The sequence below is a fragment of the Hyperoodon ampullatus genome, assembly GCF_949752795.1.
Source record: "Hyperoodon ampullatus genome assembly, chromosome: 19".
Taxonomy (NCBI): domain Eukaryota; kingdom Metazoa; phylum Chordata; class Mammalia; order Artiodactyla; family Ziphiidae; genus Hyperoodon; species Hyperoodon ampullatus.
In genome coordinates this window covers 43,711,581-43,732,073 of record NC_136932.1, presented here as the reverse complement: position 1 = coordinate 43,732,073, position 20,493 = coordinate 43,711,581, and the positions used below count along the sequence as shown (strand labels likewise).

The 20,493-nt window shown below is 53.6% G+C and overlaps 1 protein-coding gene across 1 annotated transcript in view; it reads left to right on the top strand.

Moving 5' to 3' along the window:
* The window catches only part of RPH3AL (rabphilin 3A like (without C2 domains)), a gene marked incomplete at its 3' end in the record, with an annotated part of 169,511 nt that overhangs the window by 99,180 nt on the left and 49,838 nt on the right, over positions 1-20,493 (top strand). Inside the window, 1 exon segment of the mRNA XM_079725576.1 lies at positions 19,401-19,487. Within this exon segment, the coding sequence (XP_079581702.1) occupies positions 19,401-19,487 (87 nt within the window).

The window sequence follows — 20,493 nt, the reverse complement described above, 5'->3', positions numbered from 1 at the left end:
GAATAGGGTAACATCAAAGATCACTGATCACAGATCACCGTAACAAATATAATAATAATGAAACAATTTGAAATATTGTGAGAATCACCAAAAGGTAATGCAGAGGCACAAAGTGAGCAAATGCCGTCGGGAAAATGGTGCCTATAGACTTGCTCAACGTAGGGTTGCCACAAACCTTCAATTTGTAAAAAATGCGATATCTGCCAAGCACAGTAAAGCAAAGCGCGATAAAATGAGGTGTGCCTGTATTTCTACACGCCTGCTGCAAAAATGAGCGAAAATAAGAATTCCAATGTATGGCAAAGGAGACACGGATGTGCAGTGGGAAAAGAATGGCCTTTTGGATGAATAACGCATGGTCATTTGGATACTGATATGGAAAAGATGGATCTTGACTTTGACCTCCCACTAGGCACAAAAGTCAATTTCAGCTTGATTTCACATTTAAATGTGAAAGGTAAAATAATTTTGGGGAGAATAAATAAATAAGCAAACAAATAACAAAGAAAGAACACACTTTAAGGTGAAGCATGGCAGATTTTTTTTTTTTTTTTTTTTTTTTTTTTTTTTTTTTTTTTGCGTTACATGGGCCTCTCACTGTTGTGGCCTCTCCCGTTGCGGAGCACAGGCTCCGGACGCGCAGGCTCAATGGCCATGGCTCACGGGCCCAGCCGCTCCGCGGCATGTGGGATCTTCCCAGACCGGGGCATGAACCCGTGTCCCCTGCATCGGCAGGCGGACTCTCAACCACTGCGCCACCAGGGAAGCCCAAGCATGGCAGATTTGAGGACCCCAGGTGCACCCACATGGCCTTGTCCAGAGCCCACCCTCCCCCTGGATTCCCTTGATACCAGCAGTGGCCGGCTAGCTGCCCTCCCCACCACTGGGGGGAACCAGCTTTTCTACCTCCTTTCCCAAGACCTTCAGAAGCAGCCTGAATGTTCTCAGGATGTTCCCAATGCAAAAGCTAAGCACCTGAGGCTGGGTTGAGCCCACCTCCAGGGGCCCAGGCCTGTGTGGGCAGGAGAACGGAGCAGCCCTCTTGGGGGACTTTTACCTCCTTGGGAGCTGACTCAGCTCCACAGGCCCATCCTTGAAAATGAAATTGAATTTCATGAAGGTCTTATCTCTCTGCAGAATTTTTTGATTCATTCATTCTTTAAGGTTTTATTGGGTGCTGACTATATGCCAGGCCCTGCAGGTACCGTGGTGAGCAAGGTAGGCCTTGTCCTTGTACCCACCACTTGTCACAGTGAGACCCCTTACTTCCCTCTTCTCAGTGCTGTGCCAGACTCTGTTCTAAGGGCTTTTCACTTGTCAGCTCATTCCTGTCAACCCAGCAGTCCTCCTGTCAACCCAGTGGGCTCAGCACCTTTATCATCCCCCCTTTACATATGGGGAAACTGAGGCTCAGAATGGTTAAGTACTTTTCCCAAGATCACTCAGCCAGTCAGTCGTGGAGCCAGGATTTGACCCCAGGCAGTCCGGTTCCGAGCATCCTTGCCCTTACCGCTGTACCACACCACCCCCATGGAGTTTATGAGCTGGAAAGGCGAGATGGACAAGAACAAGTAAATACAACAATTCCAGAAAGTGGGAGGCAGAAACATAAAAACTGAAGGTGGGGGGCACTCGATCAGCCAGTGGGGAGGACGTGGGAAGGCAGCTATTTTATTTCGGATGCGCAGCACGGGCCTCTATGAAGAGGTGACGTCTGAGCTGGGACTGTGATGAGGAAACGCAAGATCTGGCAGAAAGTATCCCAGGCAGGGGGAGCGGCGTGGATGGGGCACTGGGTGGGAAAGATCACAGCGTAAGTGAGGACCAGAAAGGAGGCCAGGGAGGCAAGGGAAGGGGGAGGCCCCACCCATGACCCTTCACATCTCCGTAGCCTGGCCCTTGCTGGGTCTGTGTGCTGGCAGCTGCCCCACCCTGCTCCTTGGATTAATTTGGATTCCCCCAAATCAGAGGCAAGATAAAAAATTATTTACTTTTTAATTTGTGGGAAAATGTACAAACATAAAATATACCATTTAAATCATTTTTATGTGTACAGTTCAGGGGCGTTAAGTACCTTCACACTATTGTGCGGCCATCACCACCATCGTCTCCAGAGCTTTTTTGTCTTGCAGAACTGAAGTTCTATACCCATTAAATGGTAACTCCCCATCCCCACCCACCCCAGGCCCTGGCACCCCACTTCTTTCTGTCCCTATGTGTTTGACTACTCTGGGTACCTCATATAAGCATTCAGGCAGTATCTGTCTTTTTGTGACTGGCTTCTGTCACTTTGCATAATATCTTCAAGGTCCATCCATGTGGTAGCACGTGTGAGAACGTCCTTCCTTTTTAAGGCTGAATAATAATATTGTGTATGTAACACGTTTTGCTGATCCATTCACCTGGCAATGGACACTTGGTTTGCTTCCACGTTTTAGCTCTCGTGAATTGTGCTCCTGTGAATATGGGTGTGCAAATATCTCTTTGAGACTCTGCTTTCAGTTCTTGTGGGTGTATACCCAGAAGTGGAATTGCTGGATCATGGGGGAATTCTGTTTAATTTTTGGAGGACCCGTCATACGGTTTTCCCCGGCAGGTGCACCATTTTACAATCGCACCAACAGTGCACGAGGGTTGGGGGGGCATGTTTTTGCAGGGCCTCCCTCCCGAATGGGAGGTGCGGTGAAAGTCATCCTTGGCTCCCTGCCCCCTGCTCCCTTTCCAGACCCAGCGCTCAGCATCTCTGTCCCTCAGGTGCGGCCACAAAAACAGCAAGCTTCTTGAGCAACAGCTGTTTCACCTGAGCTGCCTCCACATTGGCCCTGCAATGTCTTTTTTCCTCCTCGACCTAATTCAGATGTTAGGAGATGTGTGTTTGTGCCTCATTACGAAGATGGATTTTTCATTCAGCTACTGATGTTTCCTAAATTCCCGGAAAAAGTCACTTAATTCGTCTGCCCCGAGGGCCCTCTCTGACTGCTTGGCAGGAATTGACTTGGCTGCCGTTGCCGGGATGGGAGGATTGGACCAGACCCCACACAGCATCTTGGAACATCTGCCTCGATCAGGAGTCTGACGAACAGAACGTCTGCGTCAAGGCCCCCTTCTCTCTTGCTGCCCTGGTGCCTGCGCCGTGGCTTTTCCTCCCGCAAAGTAGCTTCTTTCTTTCCACTTTGTGCAGTTCAGAGCCCTTCTGATAGCCCGATCTGACACTGACCTCCAACTCAGGGTCATCAGGACAAAGGCAGCGGAGGAGCTGCTGAGAGCCAGGCTGGGCTCCCGGTGGCAAGGCCCAGAGTGTCCTGGAGAGAGACCAGCGCCATGGTCATTGGCCATCTGGAGACCCTGCCCACTTAGCTCACCTTCCAGCCAAGCCCTGCCCTCTAGGAACTCACCTGGTGACAGATAATGCAGCTCGGTGTGACAAGTGCTTAGATGCAGATGGCATGGAGTGATCCCAGAGTGGGGGGGCAGGGGTGGCTGGCCCCCGAGAGGTACGGGAGGCTGCAGCGTGGAGCTCACTTTGAGCTGAGCCTGGAAGGGTGGATACCCAGGGAGCAGGGGTGGTGCATTTCAGGAGGAAGTGCAGGGACTGGTGGGCGTTTGGCAGAGCTGGTGGATGTCGGGGAGGGAGGGAGAAGGAGGGGGTGATGGCGAGAGGCAGGCTGAGGGACGGAGAGAGTGAAGCGAGGATCTGGCAGCAGAGCCATCAAAGGGTGCTAAGCAGATGATGGCTGTCAGGTGGGTCTCTGGGAAGTTTAAGTCCAGAGGTGGATTTGGAGGAGGGAACGTGTAGTGGGTTGGAGAGAGCCTGTCGGATGCTGAATTATCCAATTAGCAATAACGAAGGCCTGAATTCAGGCAAGAACACCCAGGATGGGGACTTCAAAGACAGTTAAGAGTCAGAAATAACAAAAGCTGCCAGTGATGGAGAGCTCACTCCGGGCCAGGCCCCTGCTTAGTTATCAGCCACCCTTCCCTTCCCTGTAACTCCTTCTTTTCCAGGCTGCTCACACACCCTTCAGGGGCAGGACTGGAGTGGGGACACTGGGCCTGGGCCCACCTTCTCTTGCACCAGACGCCCTCCATCCTGCTCCCTGTTAGGCCTGGCCTCTCCCCTCGTCTGCATCTCTCCCAGGGCTGCATCTCTCTCTCTCTGCACTTTGGCTTCTGCTGCCTTCCTTTGCTCAGCACTCTCCTCCGATACACACGTCCTACCCGTGTCTGAAGTCCCATTGAGGGCGCGGGTCCCTGTGTATGTCAGAGGATGGACGTAGCTGGTGGAGTGGGATGGGGGCGGGGCCCGTGTTGCCTAAACGCATACTGACTGCCACCCCTGCACCTGCGCTGTGTGGACCGGGCATCAGGAGTGCAGCAGAGCTCTGCCCTGGGCTCCCCCTGTGACCTCGGGTTAAAATCCCTTCCCGCTCGTGGGCTCCCTGTGAAAGGAAGCAGTTGGAGGGGTTGGAGGAGAGGGTCTCCTGGGCTGTCCAGCAGTTTCCTCCCATGAAGCTCAGGTCAGCCCAGTTCTTGCAGGATCACCACCCCAGAACCTGCTCCCCAGGGGCCTGCACAGATCAGGGAGCAGCAGCAGCCGCAGCTGTGAGCTAAAGCTCATTTCTCTGCATCTCCAGAACACAGCTCGGTTTGTTGTTATTTTAAAGCCACGGCAGGTTTGCTTCCCAATTGGCTTTGGCTCAGGCTGTGATTGAGTCTGTGTCCTCTCAGCAGGAGGAAGCCAGGGTGGGGGTCGGCATGTGCTTCTTAAAGCCCCCTCTGCCCCTGATGTTCCTGTGATGCCATAAGTCCCTCAGAGCCCCCTGGAGGTCAGTAGGCAAAAGGCAGTGATTATACCCATTTTCCAGATGGAGAAACTGAGGCCCAGAGGGATAACTTGCTCCTGGTGGCACAGCCAGGGCCTTGCAGTTCCTCCTACCTCTTGGTTCAGAACTTTACCCACATGCCCTTTGGGAAGTAAAGATAGCTGAAGGCACGCAGGAGACCCCCAAAGGAAGGTGTTGTCTGGTGCCAGCTTGTCCATGGAGCGCAAAAGCCATTGGCTAAGTGCCTGCAACACTGGGGAAGGAATGGTAGCCCCAACACTAGGGCTCACCATCCATAGTGGGGTGTGGCACCCTGAGCACCCCTGAGGCAGGACCCTACCCCCCAGAGTTTGTCACACCCCTAAGGTGGCTGAGCAGCAGCTGAACACACGTGGGGTGTTTGTGGTTGTTGTGTCATGGACCAGTCAGTGTGAGGCCAGCCCCTCACTGAGTGGGCAGACTGTCTGTAGACTTGGGCTTGGGTTGGGTTTGGGGACACCAGCCGGGCTTCCCCACTGAGACATCCATCCGTCCGGCACCCCCTTGGGCCCCTCGCTACACCGTTCAGGGGCTCTTCTCCCGGGATCTGGTCAGTGTAGCAAGCCCGCCGGCAGCAGGAAGCCGTGTTGGCAAATCTGTTTAGCGGCTGTTACCAGGAACAGTAATTTTGTGCAGCCTCTTGTCCTCTGTTGCGGTAAATAACAGATAATGACATTTCCAGTCCAAGCTGTGGCCAGCGCCACCCACGTGGCCCTCACCTCGCCAGCTGCGCCCCGCAAGCTGCCACCGTTCGCAGGCCCTGCGATTCTTCATCGCTCTCAAATTGCCCCTGTTTTTCCTGCTGCGTCGCTTCCCGCACAGCTGTTTGCTGTTCACTGACCTTAACTGGAGGTGGATTTGGCCTGTCCTTCTGTTTCCCCGCGGGGAAACCAGGATGCCGCTCTTGTGGATAGAGGGAGTGGAGGGGAGCGCGGGAGCCGGCTCCTCGCCAGGGCACCCTTTAGCCTGGGCCTCCAAACCGGGAAAGAGACGGGCCTTTCTCAGAGGGGACTTTTTTTTTTTTTTTTGCGGTACGCGGGCCTCTCCCGTTGCGGAGCACAGGCTCTGGACGTGCAGGCTCAGCGGCCATGGCTCACGGGCCCAGCTGCTCCGTGGCATGTGGGATCTTCCCGGACCGGGGCACAAACCCGTGTCCCCTGCATCGGCAGGCGGACTCTCAACCACTGCGCCACCAGGGAAGCCCCCAGAGGGGGCTTTTGAGCTCTCTCCTTCCAAATCCTTTCCTCACCCTTGTCATCCTGCCTTCCATAGGAGGGATGACTCTCCGAGGTTACAGATGCAGCAACTGAGGCTGAGAGGGGTTATGATCTGCCAAGCCTTCCGGAGACCCCTCTGCCCAAGAACCACATCTGCCTTGCTGAGTTTCCAGGCGCAGACAGGAGTGTAGTCTGGGGCCTCCAGGGAGTGAGGCCCGAGCACCTGGCTGCCACTGCGGGGCCTCCCCACCCGGCTCCCGACTGCCTGCAGTGGAGTATCATCTGCTTTCCAGCTCATTCTCTGCTCCTCTGCTTCTTTGTCTTGCTCAAGTGTGGCTTGTTCCCTCCGGCTGAAATCTCAGTGGCAGTCGACTGCCACTCTGTTCTACTGCCCAGAATAGAGTCTAACCGCCGCCGCTTGGTATCCAGGGCCCTCAGTCCATTCATGGCCTGAGCACAAGCTGCTGACCATAGCGGCATAAACTGCATACTGGGCTGGGAGTTCCGACGCCTGAGGGTCAGACCTGACTCTACCTGGCCTAGACCTGTCACCGCGCTCCCTGGAGCTCTGTTCCTGCACATTACCAGGGTCCTTAGCTGATCATTAGTGCAGTTGCTCCTGGAGTGTTAAGAAGCCCTAGGGTGTTTGTCAAGTCCGCTGTATTTTTCAAAAAAAAAAAAAATCAGTTCCAGTGACAGGTACTTACTGGCTTCGAGGGCGTTTACTGCATCCAGGCACTGGAGTGGGCACAGAGAAGGGAGAGGGTATTTTCACATAAACTGACCTTTTGAGAGTTAGGATAACCCCGGAAAGTCAGAGAAGACGGTGCTGACCCTGGGACAGGTGAGGCTGCCGAGGAGCTGAATGTCCACACTGGGCTGGTGGGGGGATCTGCGCTAACTTGGCTTCCTGTGGACCCCGGATTGGCCTTCTCTAGTCTCCCCAAGCCCTCCCCACTCCCCACCCTGATCTCTTCGGCCCAGCAGCTTGAATTTGTTGTCTGGCCGACTGTCTGCATCCAGCCCCGCTCCTCTGACTCTGCGCTGGGGCCCCTCTGCTCACCCAGGTCCTGGCCCCACCCCCACGGAGGCCCCTCCCCCTTCTTATGCCCTCCCCCTCCACCAGCTCCATCAGAGCCCAAAAGCTCATATCTCCCTCAGCCTAAACAAACATTTATTGAGCACCTACAGTGTGCCAAGCACCAGTCCAGGTTCCAGAGTGACCTCAGGGTCAGGCCAAGCCTTGGCCCCTCCTGAAGCACCTGTTCTAAGGGTGGTGAAACTGACAGTAGATGCGCTCAGACCAATATCGAAAGTTCACCCATCTACACGGCCTCTCACTTGCCTTGTGTTCCCAAGCTTCAGGCAACGCCGTGTGCTGGCCTTCCCTCGTCTCTGTCCCCTGCCTTCCTCCCAAGCTCTGGACCTGGGTGTCACCTGTGGCGAGACAACTCTTCCAAGGAGTCCACTCGCACTGCAAGTATCCATGTGTCCAAAGCCGAATATTTGGCTGGCTGCTCATCCCCACTCTGTTAACATGACCACCGTCCATCCTGTTGGCCAGCTGGCAGCCTCTAGAATGAACCAGAGTCCTTCCTTTTCCTCACCTTCCATAGCCAGCTAGGATTGGAATTCCATAGGCATCTGGGAATGTTCTGGAAAAAGAGCCTCTGTTAAGAATACAGAGGACAAATTGACCGGGAGTGACTGAATCTGTATTTTCAGCAAAGGTGCTTTTTCTGAAACTCAGATCTGATCGTGCCCCTCCCCTCCTTAAAAACCATCATCGGCCCCCAGATGTCTGCAGAATCCGAACCCCACAGTCCATGATGCTTGTCAGTCAGCCCCTCCCTTCCTTCCTAGCCAACTACATGCCAGATGCCTGCTAAACTTGGGGATTTAAACAAGAACCACAATGTCCTTTTTCTAGAGGGAGCATAGTCACAGGATAGACAATTTCAATATGATGCAATTAACACTCCTCTAGAGATGTTGACCCATATTGGGAGCGCACAGGAGGGAGTAACTAGTGCTTCCCCTGGGGGGAAATCAAGGAAGGAGTCACAGAGGAGGAGACATTTGAGTTGTTCCTGAAGGATGCATAGGAGTTCGCTAGTCAGGAGGCAAAGCCTGGGTGAAAGCATAGAGGCAGGGAAGTACCTAGAGTGTTGGGAACAGGCAGTGAGGCGTTTGGGGCTGGCATGGTGGGCTTGGTGAGGCTGGAGAGTTAGGCAGGGGCCGAGGAGGAAGGCTCTCACATATGTGTGCATCCATCTTCTTGTTTCTGTGCCCTCAGCCCGTGAGCCTCGCTGTGTTCTCCACCTAGTTCAGGGCCTGGTAGCAGCAGGGCCTTAGGAAGTGTTTGCTGAATGCTCTTGACGTCATTGGCCCAACCTGCAGCTAAAGTTGCTGCCCACCGAATCCTAGGGGGAGGGATGGTGAAGGTCCACCGGAGACCCCCACCTGGCCTTCCCATGGAGATTTCAAGCGTTCCAAAAGCAGGGCTGTGACTTCAGTATCTTTGGGGATCCGTCCCACAGGCTGGTCGCACACCCTAGAGCCATAGAATTTCGGAGCTAGGATCTGCTCAGCACACCTGGCCAGGGGCTCCTTGCCTGGCCCTCTGTCCAAGTTATGGCTTTGCGGCAGCCCCAGAGGAGCCAGGCTCACTTGTAGCCTTAGCTGGGAGGCTGCAGATAGGGGCAGGGTGTTTTTAGGATGCTGGTTGTGAGGACAGAAAACCAAAATGATCCAGCCTCTCCCTTGGCTGTGCTCTTGTAACAGAGCCTGGGCCAGGTGGCTACCAGGTGGCTACCAGGTGGCAGGCATGCCTCTGGGTGAGAGATTATCTGTGGGAGGCCCCAGCCCACAGAGGTTGGTTATGCAACCATGGCCTGGCTGGAGGAGGCTGGAGCTGGCTGTGTCTGGGGCCTTTAATTCCCTGAGTTCATGTTCCCAGGATGGCCAGTGTCTGTCTTGGCCATGTGTCTTCAGACCACCACTGTCCACTGGAGAGCCCCATCCACTTCCTCTCTCTCAGGACATCCGTTTCCTGGCCCCATCGGCATCCTTCTCCACTAGGGTGGAGGTCATAGTGGGCATGAGTGAGAGGCAAGATGGGGAGTGGGACCCCAGTCCGGCCCTCCACTTACTCTCCTTGGGTGGCCCCGGACAAGTTACCTGGGCTGTCTGCCCCAGGGCCGTCATCTGAGTAATCTGTGTGAAGCGTTCCTGCCGTGCCCAGCACCTCAGTACGTATTACATAAGCTCTTGCTTTTTATGATGAGCCTGGGTCCCCATCCTGGCTCTGCCACCTCCTGGTGACACGAACTTAGCCAAGCCACCCAAGATCTCTGAGGACGAGGCTGCCTTCCTCATCCAAGGCATTCGGATCATAAAAACCCCCTCACAGGGCTGCTGTGAACATAAACGAGATTAAATGTGATGACGTGTGTGGAGCACTGAGCTGGGTGCCAGGCATGGAGTAAGTGCTCAGTAAATGGTGACTGTTTTCATTATTATGAGTTGTAACTCTAAGTAACCACCTGGCAGGGAGCAAGAGGATGCGAGCCCGCTTCCTCCACCACCTGGGCCCTCCTCTGCCCTGACTCCCTCCCGGCCAGAGTGGGGTGGGAGAGCTGCAGGCCGCCGTGTGACGGGGTGGTCCCCGGAGACCGCTGGGCCAGGGATTTGGATGGAGCCACATGGACCCGCGGCTGAGAGGCCAGAGGACTTGATGAGCTCAACCATGGCCCAGGCCCCGTCAGTTCCAGGAGCGAGGGGTTTCTTCCCTTAGGGCTAGAAGGAGCTAGTGAGGGCTCCAGGAATAGTCCCCGAAGGACCCGCAGGACTCAAGCCGGGAGGAGCCGGCCATGTTCAGAGCTTCAGGAAAGCTCAGTGTGGGTCAGGGAGCCCTCGCGTGCACTGGACTCCATCTACCCCAGAGTCTTCCCGCTCGGCAGGTTGGCCCAGGGACGGGGGGCTCTAGGGTGCACTCCAGGCCTGGGAGACTTTAGGAGGGTTGTGCCCGAGAACCCCTTATAGAACCATTCACTGATTACTTTTTTTTTTAATTGAAGTATAGTTTATTTACAGTGTTTCAGGTGTACAACAAAGTGATTCAGCTATATATATACATAGATATATTCTTTTTCAGATTCTTTTCCATTTAGGTTATTATAAGACATCAAATATAGTTTCCTGTGCTATACAGTAGGTCCTTGGTTTTTTTTTTAATTTTAATTTTATTTTAGAGTATAGTTGATTTACAATGTTGTGTTAGTTTCAGGTGTACAGCAAAGTGATTCAGTTATATATACACATATATGCATATAACATATATAGATATATTCATTTTCAGATTCTTTTCTGTTATAGGTTATTACAAGATATTAAGTAGAGTTCTCTGTGCTATACAGTAGGTCCTTGTTGTTTACCTGTTTTATACATAGTAATGTATGTCTGTTAACCTCTAACTCCTAATTTATCCCTTCCCACCCCCTTCCCCTTCCGCAACCATAAGTTTTCTTTCTATGTGTGACGCCCATTGATTTCTACCCTCATTCACCCCTGGGGAGAGTCAGTGCTATCGCCTGTCCCCACACAAGGCCCCGTGAGACCCAAGGTCCCCTTAGAGGTTGGGAGGGAGAAGTGTGGAGTCCCCAGCTGTCCTTCGTCCCACCGGGACTGCAGAGCAGTTTCGTTTAGCCTTTCAAAACCCAGACTCCCTTTAGACAAATGTAGAAACCTTCCACCTTTTTTAATGCTATTTGAAATTTCAAAATAATATTTTATATTTGAAAAAAGTGAGCGTACTGTTGAATGTGCTTTTCCCGCTACAAGTGCCCTGTCCTCGGCCCTGGAGGGTCTGGCACCCCCTCAGAGGGGCACACCCCAGCCTCGGGGTTCGACACTGGCCCTCGCCTGAGACGCACTGGCTCCCCCGGCCATCCCCTCAGCCCTCATCCCTTCCATGATTTGTGCATAATTCCCTTCCACCAAGTGTTTCTGCCTTGTCGCACTTCAGTCTCACCAGGAGTCAGTGCTCCATCTGCGCAGCCCAGTGTTTGTATGTCTCTTCACCCCGAGGGGCTGAGTACCCACCGTGCCCCGCACAGACGCTTGCTGAAGGAATGAATGGATTCCTCGAGACCCAGGGCTGTGTCTCATGTGGTCCCCCTTTTGATCGTACGTTATTAGATTCGCTGGTCTTTAAAACCTCCCTCTCCGCTTCATACTGAATAACCCGTCTCCGCTCCTTTGCCCAGACTCTCATCTGCAGCCATAGTGCATCCACTGGCCCTCCTGTCACCCACCATGCGTGTCCCCAGGGCCGGTCGAGACAGCTCAAATCTTTGCTTCCCACGTTTGCCTGGGAAAGAGGCAAAAACCGAGCATGGAGTCTCCGTTGTTTTTTTTTTTTTTTTTTTGCGGTACGCGGGCCTCTCACTGCTGTGGCCTCTCCCGTTGCGGAGCACAGGCTCCGGATGTGCAGGCTCAGTGGCCATGGCTCACGGGCCCAGCCGCTCCATGGCACGTGGGATCGTCCCAGACCGGGGCACGAACCCGTGTCCCCTGCATCGGCAGGCGGACTCTCAACCACTGCACCACCAGGGAAGCCCTAGGCATACCTTTTTACTATGCGCTTATGAATGTTCATCTCGAGCTCCTTCCATTGCCTTTTGAACCCTCCTCTCTGCTCAGGATGCGGGGCTGACGGTAGCGAGTGGCAGGAGATGGAAGGCAGTGCTTTGGAAGCTAGTCCTGAAATCTGCAGTGCTGCCTTTCAGCTGGGAGAGGTGGCTGGGGGCTGCCCAGGACTGGGGTCTGCAGGTGGTCCCCACATAGCATCAGTGGCTCATCTGGTGGGGAGCTGGGGAGGGCTCACTCAAAGGAGGCGGTGCAGCCTTCCAGAGACCAAGGTGAAGAGTGGCCCTGCATGGGGTAGGTACACCTGCGACCCGCAGCTGGGACACAGGAACGCTGGCGTTTCCCTGGCATGGCACCAGTGTTGGAAGCACAGAGAGACTTGTCTTCCTTCTGAAATTCTTCTCCGGGCGTCTCCTGGCTTCTGTCTCAGGCCAAGCAGCAGGTGGCTGGCATTCTTAAGGCCGTGCGTCTTTGGGTGACTCAGTATTTGCAGTGGTCAGGGCTCAGGTCAGCATGCCCTCAGCCCTGCTGGCCCCCAGACTGTGTCCTAATGAACAGAGGAGGGCGCTGGCTGTGGCCTCTCCCACTTGAAGCTTGACCGAGTCTGGTGTTCTGGAAGGGGAGCCGGGGCCCAGGGAGCCAGCCCTGCCTTCACTTGAGCCGCCGGTGGAGAAGGAAGGCTTGGATGAGTCTCTTGTCTGAGCAGAAACCTGGAGCTCAAACAGCGCAAGGTTCACATCCCAGCTCCTCGTGGTCAGGTTACTTAGCCTCAAGCCTCAGATCCTGAGTTGATAAAATAGGGACCGTAATACCCACTTCTTAGGGTGATTATGAAAATTAAGTGAGATTCTACATAAAGCACCTACCTTGATGCCTGGTGTAGCACCAGGGCTCGAGAAAGTATATAAATATTTATAATATGTACATCAGTATCTAAAGTATATTAATATTTTTAATATGTACATCAATATCTAACGTACTGAAAGTCATTTGGCAGCAGAACCTGGGTTCCAGATACTGAGTCTGTCTATAACAAGGAGGCCATGTCTAGCCCCTGCCCTCCTGGCCCTCCAGGGCTGGTGATGCACGTCCAAGCTTGACTGATGTCTTGGGGTTGAGTAGGACTGATCCTGCGATCAGAGGGGTCAGTGACCCGTGGACACCACCTGCGGAGGTGGAGGGGGGTGGAGGCAAGGCTGACTATCTACATTTGAGCCACACTCAACCAGCAAGTCCAGTCTCCCTCCTGTTTGTGCCTATGCCTTCAGCTTCTTTAATCCATCCTGACCCACAAAAATCCAGATAGGGTCAAAAAATGAAGTCGGAAAAAAAAAGAAAAAATGAAGTCGGGGCAAGTGATTTCCCAAAACATTTAGCATAGCCTTCCTTTAAATAGGAATTCTGCTTACCCATTTAAAATAGATTTCGACTTAGCACAATTCAGTTTATGTTTTGGCTGCTCTCCTTCCAGATATTTTTCTGTGCATATATCTACTTCTAAATGGATATAGGCACACATACATATTTATATGGTAGAGAATCACACTAGGCTTACTGTTTATAACATGCTTTTTTAACTTAATTTATTGTGAACATTGCTCCATGTCAGTAAATACACAGTTCCGTCGTGATTGTTTTCATTCTGTCTGTTTACGTCGGCATTTTTATTGCCGAGTACCTTTCTCCAAAACACAATCAGATTTTTTTCCTTGCTGAAGATTTGAGTTCTAGCCTGGGGAACACACTGGGTGGCATGGAATGCACACTCGTGGGCTGATTTCTTCACGTTGTTCGTGCCTGTGCTGTGATTGTCTGGACGCAGCCATTTCTTTACCCTGCTTTCCTGGGGTGAGGGTTGGGGGCAACACTCCATGAGCATCATTGCTGCCTGGTTCCTAAGGAGAGACCATCTCACTGACGAACTTCAGTCGGTGAAACTTGAAACTCTTGGGCAAGTCCTTTTCCAGTTTCAGTCTTGAAGCTCTTGGGCAAGTCCTTTTCCAGTTTCAGTCTTGAAGCTCTTGGGCAAGTCCTTTTCCAGATGAGTTTTGCTTGTTCATCAAGTCCTCCGCTCGATGGAACCCTCTTTGAGGACAAAGGGCCGTGCCTTGTTCATCCTCCTCATTCCTAGAACAGCACCTTCCATCCAGTATTGAGCAAACGTTTGTTGAATTGAAGCACCAAATATTTGCAAATTAACCATCTCCATTATTCATTTCTGCAGCACAGCATACGTTTTTCTGGCCTCCGTGTATGGAACATTTAAGCACAATTTCGTCTCTTTGGTTGGCTGAGTGTCGGGAACACCGCTTTCTGTGTGATGGATGATGCAGCGAAGCCTTCAGGGCCTGTCATGGAGGGCGTGGCTGATTCCCGGGTACTAAGTGCTCTGGAGGGGTGCGAGCAGTTTCATTCCCACCCCCACGTGGGCACCGCACCTGCTCCCTTCTAGTCGGCGGCAGCCTGGGGACTCCTCCATGGAGCGTGAGGGCTCCGCGTGGAATGAGTCGGGGGCTCACGGTGAGGACGGGAAGCCCGGCCTGGGAGTGAGGTGCCCGAGCTCTGTGGTCTCCCAGACCTTGTCGTGCCTCTGACTCTGCCCTACAGTGTGGGAAGGTGAAGGTGATGATGTTGGGTGGGGAGGCGGGGTTCCAGGGAGTCTTGGGGTGACCGAAGTGGCCTAGGGTATGAGGATGCTCAGGAGGGCACCCCACAGACCTTGGAAAGAGTCTGAACACACAGGCAGCCTGCAGGATGCCCCCCTGGGGACGCAGGCAGGAGTGGTCACGTGGAGGGCGGGGCACACATCTCTGCCCCCACCCTTAGCAAAGGACCCTCAGTGTCATTTCCTCTGTGGCCAGCCCGGCCTGGATTCATGCCCCGCCCGCTGAGAGTGAGGCCCACCGGGCAGCAGTCCCACCACCCCTGACACCCCACCCCAGAGGAGGCTCTTCCTTGTCTGGTCTCCCGTCACCTGACCAATCAGCATCACTCAGTGTGGACGGGGCACCCCCTGCCCCCTGCTGCCCAGTGAGTGTTTCCTGTTTCTGTGCGTCTCTCCCCCCCAGCAGGTTGGCACATTCCAGGAGGGGCCACATCTTGCCTTCTCATGTGTAATGTTAAAAGTAGCTCTCATTTGTGTATTCGTTTATTCCACAAAAATTCATCATGCCAGATACCAGAAACAGGAATGTGAACAGAAACAGACACGGCCTCTGCCCTCTGGTTGTTGACAGCCTAGTAGGGGAAGTGACCATAGTTACACAGCCACACAAATGAGGGTAAGTCTCAGTGGAGGAGAAGAGGCAAGAGCCTGTTAGGGAAGCTCCAACCAGGTAAGAAGGCAGGGAAGGCTTCCTTGAAGAAGCGGTGCTTTTGCTTTTGCTGAGGTCTAAAGAATGCATAGGCTAATAAGGAGAGCGTGTGGTCAAATACATCCCAGACAGAGAGAGCAGCACATGCCAAGGTCCAGTGGCAGGAAAAGAAGATGGAGGACCAGGGACTGAAGTCAGGCCAACACGGCTGGGGCTTGAGATGGAGAACAAGGCAGTAGAGTAGGGGAGAGGGGTGCAAGCTGAGGTCACAAGGAGGTAGGTCTACCCTGAGCAGTCATCATGCATCATGTGAAAGGGTGTGGTCTTCATCCAGAGGGCAACAGGAAGTCTCTGGAGGCTCTTAAGCTGGCAAGGACGGTAGACAGGATGTGATTAGATTTGCATCTTGAAAAGATCACGCTGGCTTCCATGCTGGGAACCAGCTGGAGGCTGGCCAAAGTGGGGTGGGGCCATGGTGCAGGCCCCGGAGATGGCAATATGGATAGGGAGGGTGTTGGAGGAGAGTGGACAGTTCTAGTGAGACTTAGAGTTCTTGGAGATGGATTATTTGGATGGGCAGGAGGGAGAGTGGGGATCAAGGATGATTCTGGGGTTTTGGCTTGTATGACTGATGCGTGTGGCATCCTTCACTGAGGCAGCTGTGCAAGACTGTGGTTGCTGCCTGCTCCTTGCCGTGAACTGTGCTGAGCACTTTTGTCAATCATCTCCCTTGACCCTCCTAACTGTGACATGAGCCTGCCTGTTACCACCGTCTTCAGGACAAGAAAATGAAGCTCAGAGAAGCTTAGTAACAAGTCCAAGGTTGCATCTAAATGGCAGACGCTGTGGTCCCCTGCCCCAAAGCCTGTGTCCCGTGGGCTACACCCTGAGCCACCCCTTTCCCCATGCGTGTTCTGGGATGGGATGTACATTTGCATAAAGAAATGCATGGAGCGTCTGAGTCAGGCCCAGAAGCTAGACTTGGTTTGTTTAACGCTCAGACACAGTTTGAGGCTGCAGGAAGCATGAGAGAGCCAAGCCTGGGAAGCCAGCGCTCACTCACCCGGGGCAATTCCGCTCAATGGAAACCCACTTGGCAGGGAAGCTGGTGGCCACCCCCAGGCCCGGCTGTCCTTGACACGACTGTGAAGTGTTCCCTTTACACTGAGTTGATGTTGTGGCCGACTCACACTCTCTCTCACTGGCTTTTTAAAATACCACCTGCTTAATTTTCTTTATTGGAACCTGGAACAAAGACCAAGCCCATAAGGGGAAAAGGCTCGTTATTCTCTTCTTGGTCGAGATTTAATAGAACAGCAGTTATGTATTATTTGAACTGGGGCGTGTTATCTTTTTGCTGGCCCGGGTTCCCCGGCTGGAGACGCTGGAGCTTCTAAAGACGGACCAAGAGATGGCTGGGACCGACTGGGGGTTCCACTAGTGATGGCTGGTAGCCTGAAAACAGGGCTGCCCGTGGGCCAGGGAGGGTATTCCCTGACATGTCACCCCCAACTCCCTCCAGAACCCCACAGGACAAGGGGAGGAGAGAACATTTGGGACATGCCCTCCATCCCTCCCCCACCAGGACTGGGAGCTGACCCAACAGCCTTTGACCCTGCCTCTGGAAGGCGACTGGTCCACACGGCTCCTGCCCCCAGGTCAGGTGGTTCCGTGTGCTGTGTTCTCTGGGTAGAAGACAGGACACAGCTTTCAAGCACTCTCTCCTAGCTTTCCCTGCCGCCCAACAGCATAGATGATCAGTCAATCAATCAGATGCTATTTATCGAGGGCACGTGCACGCCCATCCTTCAAACCCTGCTTAAGTGTCACTCCTTCAAGGCAGCCAGACATGCCCTTTGGCCTGGCAGGCAGGCCGGCCTGGGACTGAGCGTTGGGTGCCTCACCGGGCCACACCCTCCCAACACAGGGCTGTGCTCCTCGTGGGTGCTCAGCTCTCCTAAGGTCCAGAAGAGGGGAGCTTCCCAAATCCTGATTGTCGCTGCCTAACTGTGGGACTGCGGGCAGCCTTCAACATCTCTGAGCCTCATTTTCTTCACCTGTATGATGGACATCATGACACCCTTCACACTCTGTTGCCAGGGTGGCAGGGCCTGGTGCTCCATAATGGGAGGAACTGGTCTTCTCTCCCGATTCCCAGCAGCATTGTCTGATTCAGCAACCTTGGGAGGGGGTTAAGGCACACTGCGCACTTGGAGGACGAGCTGTCATTGAACCGTACAAGCATGTAGAAAACACAAGAGGAAAATCTCACCTCTCTGAGATGGCTCCACTAATTTTCCCATGTGTACCATCTATACGGGATCATGGGAACAAGCGGGAAAAACAGCCAACTGGCTTCAGCGCCTCCTTCTTCTCTTTACCCCAGGAAGGAGGGGCCCGTGCGTGTTTCCTTTTTTTAAAAAAATAAATTTATTTATTTATTATTATTATTATTTTTTTTGGCTGTGTTGGGTCTTCGTTGCTGTGCACGGGCTTTCTCTAGTTGCGGTGAGCGGGGCCTACTCTTCGTTGCAGTACACAGGCTTCTCATTGTCGTGGCTTCTCTTGTTGCAGAGCACAGGCTCTAGGCGTGCAGGCTTCAGTAGTTGTAGCACGTGGGCTCAGTAGTTGTGGCTCGCGGGCTCTAGAGCACAGGCTCAGTAGTAGTGGTGCAGGGGCTTAATTGCTCCGCAGCATGTGGGATCTTCCCGGGCCAAGGCTCGAACCTGTGTCCCTTGCATTGGCAGGCAGATTCTTAACCACTGCACCACCAGGGAAGCCCCCCCATGTGTGTTTCTTGAGGCCCATCTTATGGGCTTATGGGGGCCCCTGTCCCAGAGGTAGAAGGGTTGGGGTGAGCATTGGAAGGGGTAGCAAGAGGCAGCTCTAGTGGGGAAGGGAGTCTCCAGACTGGTGGCTTGGGGCTCCAGGGGGACAGGCCGCTGGCCCCCAGAGAGGCGGCACCCCAGCCTGGCACAGATCCCAAACCCAGGCCTGACACAGAAGTGGCCAGGCCCCTTCCCCCTCCAAGGGACCGTGGGAGCTCAGAGAGAGAGCAGCACAGCAGTGAGCACTCCGGCAGCACCCAGGGGACCCTTCCCAGACGTACTGTGCCACCAAAGACCCCAAGCCTGGGACCTTCGCGAGAGCCAGGCCCAAACAGACTGGGATGGACTTTCCTGCTAACCCAGAGGGACAGGAGCTTGGAGCAGATTACGATTTATTTGGAGAAATAAAAGAAAAGTGACATTTCTTGTACCTGCGGGTCTGATGGAAGCGAATGCATACCCCCCACGAATGTATCATAGCTTCCCTTGTGCCACGAGCTGGTTCCTCACCTCCTGTGGCTCCGCTGCCCAATCAGGCGGCGACAACATGCTCTGAAAAGCCAAGTTGGTGACATTTCCCTCTCCGTGGAGAGGTGTGCTCCTTGCTCAGTTGGCAGCCTGCAGAAAAGGCCAAGCCGCAGATGTAGCCTTCCCTCAACAGGAGAGAGAAGGAGAGAGCCCCAAGCCCCGCAGGGACCGGGCAGCCTCCACGCAGCGGCAGAAAGATGGATTGATTAGCTGGTGTGACTGTTCTCTGAGGAGGGCACGCCGTCCCTGAACCAGACTCTGCCTGGATTAGCCCAGAAGCGGCCTCAGCCCCGCCAAGTGCCCCGCTGCCTCCTGGTGCTTTTCCCATCAGGGCTTGTGGCTGTGCATCTCGGGGAAGCAAAATATGCACCGAGAAGTTATATGATCTTCAGCAACTCTGTAGGAGAAACGCTGCAGAGACTAGGTTCTGGCTGCTTACGTGTCCAGGGGCAGTTATATAGCAGCTCTAGAGGCAGACCTGAGTCTGTTACTTAGTCGCTGCGTGAACTTGAGCAATTCTCAAACTACTGCCTGTAAAATGGGCCTAATTCTTATATAATAGGGGTCCTGGGATCGTTAAATGCAGGGCCTTGGCATGAAGGAAGTGCCCAAGCGGTCACTGGTATTTCTCACCATATCATGGTCTTACCTTGTCATGCACACAAGTGAATTTTTTGCATGGTTATATACAAATGTCTGTTTTCTTTGCTCCATGTTCTTTTTTGTTGTTTTTCTTTTTTTTTTTTTTATTTGTTCCTGGTCTTCCCTTCCTTTCACTATTCCATGCTCTTGGAGATCCTTGGATGGGCACACCTATTGTGCCCCAAAGCCGGCTACGGGTTTTAGATGATCTGTATCCTTTGGGTTATCTCCCCTTGGGGCCTGAAGCAAAAGCCATCCCCTCAGAAGGTGCCAAAGGGCTCCTTGGTTATAGTTTTCCCAGCCCCTCAGCTGAGGAGGAAGGGGCTGAGTGTTTACGTTCCCGTGTCCTCTCTCTTGTAGAAAGTCTGCACCAAATGCGGGATCGAGGCCTCCCCCGGCCAGAAGCGGCCCCTGTGGCTGTGTAAGATCTGCAGTGAACAGAGAGAGGTAGGGTACCCGGGGCAGTGGGGTCTGGGGGGGCCTGGGGGGTGCCTGGGCGGGACCGGGGTGTGCACGATTTCAGGGAAGTTCATGGCTGGTCACGGAGAGGGGCTTCTCAGAAGGCCAAGGAGGGCCTACCAGGGGCAGCCCGGGACGAGGGTGGGGAGGGCAGCCAGCTGGCTTGCCCGTTCCCCAGTGCAGGGGGGGCAGTGGGCCCTGGTTCTGCTCTGCCTGGGGTCCGTGGTTTCAGTGGGGAGCCCCCCACACTGAGTATAGGTCGCAGGTGGCATTTCATGGGTGCCTATTATTATCATTAACAGAAATGGCTGCCCCGGTTTGAAGGTTTACTCTGTGCGCGGCACCGTGCTAAGTTCTTTACCCGAATGAATTCATTTCATCCTTATGCACCCCCACAGGCCAGTGCGGTTATCATCCCCTTTTAATGATGGGGAAATGGAGACGCAGGAGGTTTAGTATCTTGTGGGCACCAAGCTAGGTAGTGGGTCTGACCATGGTCTAGCCGTGGTCTAGCCGTGGTCTAGCCGTGGTCTGCTGTGATGACGCCACCCCCAAAGTCCCTTCTGGTTCTAAATTTCTATCATTCTACTTCTGATCCCATTTGAAGGGAAGAAATCAAGGCTCAGCAAGGGCTCTGAGGCAGTATCAGATGGGGGGCTCGAACCTACGTCTCCCAACCCCAAACCCAGGGCTTTCTTTACTGTGTCAGGATCAGGAGTGGGGCTAAAACAGTGGAGGACCTTGTCAGGCAGCTCCTGGGGAAGGTCGTGGGCCAGGGATCTCAGGAACAGAAGGAGTCGGGTAGAGGGAAGATGCCCCAGGTTTTCTAGATGTGCATTTATTTTTTTTTACTTGTCTGCTTGGTGATTAATATGTGCCTTTCATCTGAGGATCCATAAAATGTCTTTAGTTAGGGAAAATCCTCAGCCATGATATCCTTGAATATTGCTGCCCTGCCCTTCCAAGTCTCCTCTCCTGGAAACCCTGTGGGATA